At 33.6% G+C, this 3,491-nt stretch overlaps 1 protein-coding gene across 1 annotated transcript; it reads right to left on the bottom strand.

Moving 5' to 3' along the window:
* Window positions 1–1,526: 1,526 nt before the first annotated feature.
* On the bottom strand, window positions 1,527–3,283 carry LOC146922963 (uncharacterized). The gene has a single exon (XM_085715732.1). It carries the CDS (start codon window positions 2,733–2,735, stop codon window positions 1,815–1,817), a length of 921 nt encoding a protein of 306 aa, XP_085571858.1. The 5' UTR covers window positions 2,736–3,283; the 3' UTR covers window positions 1,527–1,814.
* Between the last annotated feature and the right edge of the window lie 208 nt (window positions 3,284–3,491).

Here is a 3,491-nt window from a genome sequence, read left to right as displayed (position 1 = left end):
TCTTCTTTACCCTCTTGGCGTCCTCTCTTACGACCTTGTTCTGATGATTATGGTTGTTCATCAGTTTTTACAAGTCCTACTTGTGGTTCTTCTTCCATACTGAAAGAACTTTCTGCTCCAAAATCGTAGACAAATTTGTTTTCGTCATCAGAATCTTCGGTTATTTGGTTTTTTCTATTAATGTCTAGAGAAGCCATTAATGTTTGTAATTCATTTAGCTGATTAGCTATTTCTTCTTTTGTTTCGTCCATTTTTAGGGTAATGGTGCAAAAAAGTGAACTTCTTTTTCTGCTTTTTCAGTTTTTTCTGAGATGTCTACCATATCTCCTCCCTCTTTTTTGACAAAAGTTTGTAATTCTTCTAGGGTTAGACATTTATCTCTTATAGGTAAGAGTTTTAATAAATCAATTAAATCATCTATTTTTATACAGAGTTTTTCATCTAATAATTTTTGATTTTCTTCTATATTAGATAATTTTTCATTGAGTTTTTCTTCAAGCTATTTTCTTAGTAGAACTTCTACTATTTTATCTAACTGTTCCTGAAGTACTGGCTGATTTTCAAAAATATCTTGTATTTTTTCACTTACACCTTTATTAGCCATGTGTAAACTTTTGTATTTTATGACTTAAAAGGTTTGCTAAGTTTTCATACTCCCAGTATGTAAAATAATCATCTTCAATTATTAGAAACCAAAATGATGTTTCTCTACACCATTCAATCTGGTTTTTTATTCTAATTATTTCATTATAATTAGGATCTAATATGAATGGTTGTGGTATTATTTTTCCAAACGGATTTATTAGTCCATCCATAAATTATTTGACTAAATTTTTAAGGTTTTCCCTCAACGAATAAGTTAATTCCACATTTTCCTTGAAGAGAAAATAATCAAAATCTTCTCTTAGATAATACCGAGCCGTTTCCTCGCACCATCTAATTTGTGCTTTTACCAGAGTAATATCCTGATAATTTGGATTTAAAATAAATGGTAATAGAATCATTTTTCCTTTTGGATTTATTTTATATATTCTTAACTTTCTAAGTCGGTTTTTGTAAGAACTGGTTTTAAAAGTTTCTGACATTTTTTAATAAAATTTTTTCACGTGGACCACTTATTGTTTGACAAATAAGGATGGGCAATGGTACCCATTATAGTGGCATGGGTAGGGAAGAATTTCCCATATTCTTATCATAGAGGAGCAGAGGATCCAATTTCCGGGCTGATTGCTTGAGAATGATTTTCATTGTTAACGATAATCAAGTATGCTTGAATACTCCCTAATAAAAAAGTAAGCTTGAAATACTCATGATGTGTCAAATAATCTAGACACTCTGTAGTAAGTATATTTTATTTATGCAACAAGTAGAATTTAAGCAATACAATTTTTGTCACTAAGGCTTTGTTTGCGAGTTTGAAGGGGAAAGAAATGAAAGGCTTTGAGGGGTGCAAAATATGAAGAAAAATAGATCAGAAATCTTACAAATTTTTTAAAAGGGTAGTTTTTTAGAAAATGGTAAATTAATGCATATGATTACTTTATTTTTAATTTTAAAAATATTATAACAACATAAATTAAATTTGAAGAATTCTTATTAACCCTCCAAAACCCCCCAAAACCCTCCTCCAATACAATTTTTTAATTCCTCCAAATGAGGAGGGTTTTGTATTATGAAAAAAAGTTAACCCTCCAAAGCCCTCCTCTCCCATTTTCCTCTATTTCTTCCACTTGCTCATTCCTTTTTTCCCAAACCTTCCCCTCCAAACTCGCAAACAAAGCCTAATAGAACATTTATTAATTTCATCAAGTGATTCAGATTTGCTCTGGCTTGCCTGTGGTGATCTTTTGGCATTGGGACTCAACATCTAAATTTTTTAAGCCATCTTCACGATAATGTTCCTCCTTCATCATGAGTGAAACATACTCTACTTTTACGCCATAACTTACAGCCATAATCAAGTAGAAAGACACAGCAAAAACAGTGACTCCAATCAAGAACCAGCTGAATTGAAGATTCACCAACGCTACAGCACGATGAAGAGCCTTTTCATCACTGCACCTAACAACATATTGATCTCCCTCAAGTTTCGTAAAGCAACCTTTCGGTTCAAAACCAGGTGTAAAAAGCATGAGCCCCATGAACATAAGCCACAAACCTTGGAAGGTTATGCTAACAGAACGCACAAAACTCACCAAGAAGCTCATTGGATAACCAATTCCCACAAGGGTTGTCAGAAAACAAATCGAAATCAAAACTTGCAGTAAATAATGGTATTGTCCTTCTATACCTAAGTGATCCCTTGAATGAAGATGAATAAGAAGAAATTGTTGTGCAAATGCTATGGCTGCCAGCAAATGAGTAATTTCATTTTGATATTTAGTACTTGTTGATGATTTTCTATCAAGAATTATGGCAAATGTAGCATAGACTAAGAAAGACAAAGCCATGGAAGAGTGTTCAAAGTTGTGGAGATGGTTGGAGGGAATGGTACCATCATTAGGGTCAAATGGTTGGTGATGAAGAGGAGCTATGAAGAGTTCCATGGCTATGAAAATAATGCAACTTGCCATGATGAGATGAAGCTCTACGTATCTACTTATTTTGGTGGGAAACCATAGGGTTGATATGTAGGACTTGAAAGTATAACATAGAAAGTGGAGCTTGATGTTGTTGAAAAGGTGCCATAAGCCAATTGCAAAGAAAGCAAACCCTAAAATTTCATGTCCCTCCATATTGCCTAACTATTAGGTAAAAACACAACGCACGAAAAAGAATTATTTAGCTAGTCAATGTCCTTGTCTCACCAATGGCAATGTTAAGCAAACTCTAAAGGGAATTAATGTGTTAGTGATAAACTTTGTTGTTCTCAAAGAGCTTTATCACTCTAAAGTCCAAAACCAAATAAGATGATTTATAGAGCTGGCTCTTTGTGAATCTAGATATTATAATTATAAATAATGGGGATGAAGTTGGTTGAGGTGAGGATATATATGGTATTATAGAATGCAAGTGTCCGTCGTATATGAGAGGTCACAAAGGACAAGGCCTGAAACCTCCTTCCACAAGGGAAAAGGTGGTTGTGTGGGGTGTCACACAAGGTACAAGGTTTCAAATTCTACGCTAAGGAACAATGGAGCAAAGTTGAGTTCAGAAGTGGCTTTTTCCCTTAAGGAAATTTTAAGCTAATGGCCATATATGCACGAGAATTGTACGTCATTGTGAAAAGCACACATTTAAGGCATAATAAAAATCGAATGGAGATAGATGACTCACATTTTAAGTACTTTTTGTAAAATCTATTGATTTGCTAAAGTAAAAATTGAGCCATTTGAATTCTATCAAGGTTATGATCATGCGTGTCTTTTTTCCCAAATCAGAGAATCTAGATCTGAAATTTTGCATCCCACGGTTTAATCTATGTATTATCATTAAACTAATATGTAAAAAGACGGGTACGTTAACGTGCCCGCCTATGCATCTTTTTTCTA

This window comes from Medicago sativa, chromosome 5 (genome assembly GCF_051527215.1).
Source record: "Medicago sativa cultivar Bolivia chromosome 5, Bolivia_mono, whole genome shotgun sequence".
NCBI classification, from domain to species: domain Eukaryota; kingdom Viridiplantae; phylum Streptophyta; class Magnoliopsida; order Fabales; family Fabaceae; genus Medicago; species Medicago sativa.
This window is presented reverse-complemented; position numbering and strand designations above follow the sequence as displayed.

Bases quoted from the DNA above. Each gene is read 5' to 3' on its own strand.
- LOC146922963 (XM_085715732.1), bottom strand. From the start codon at position 2,735: ATGGAGGGACATGAAATTTTAGGGTTTGCTTTCTTTGCAATTGGCTTA.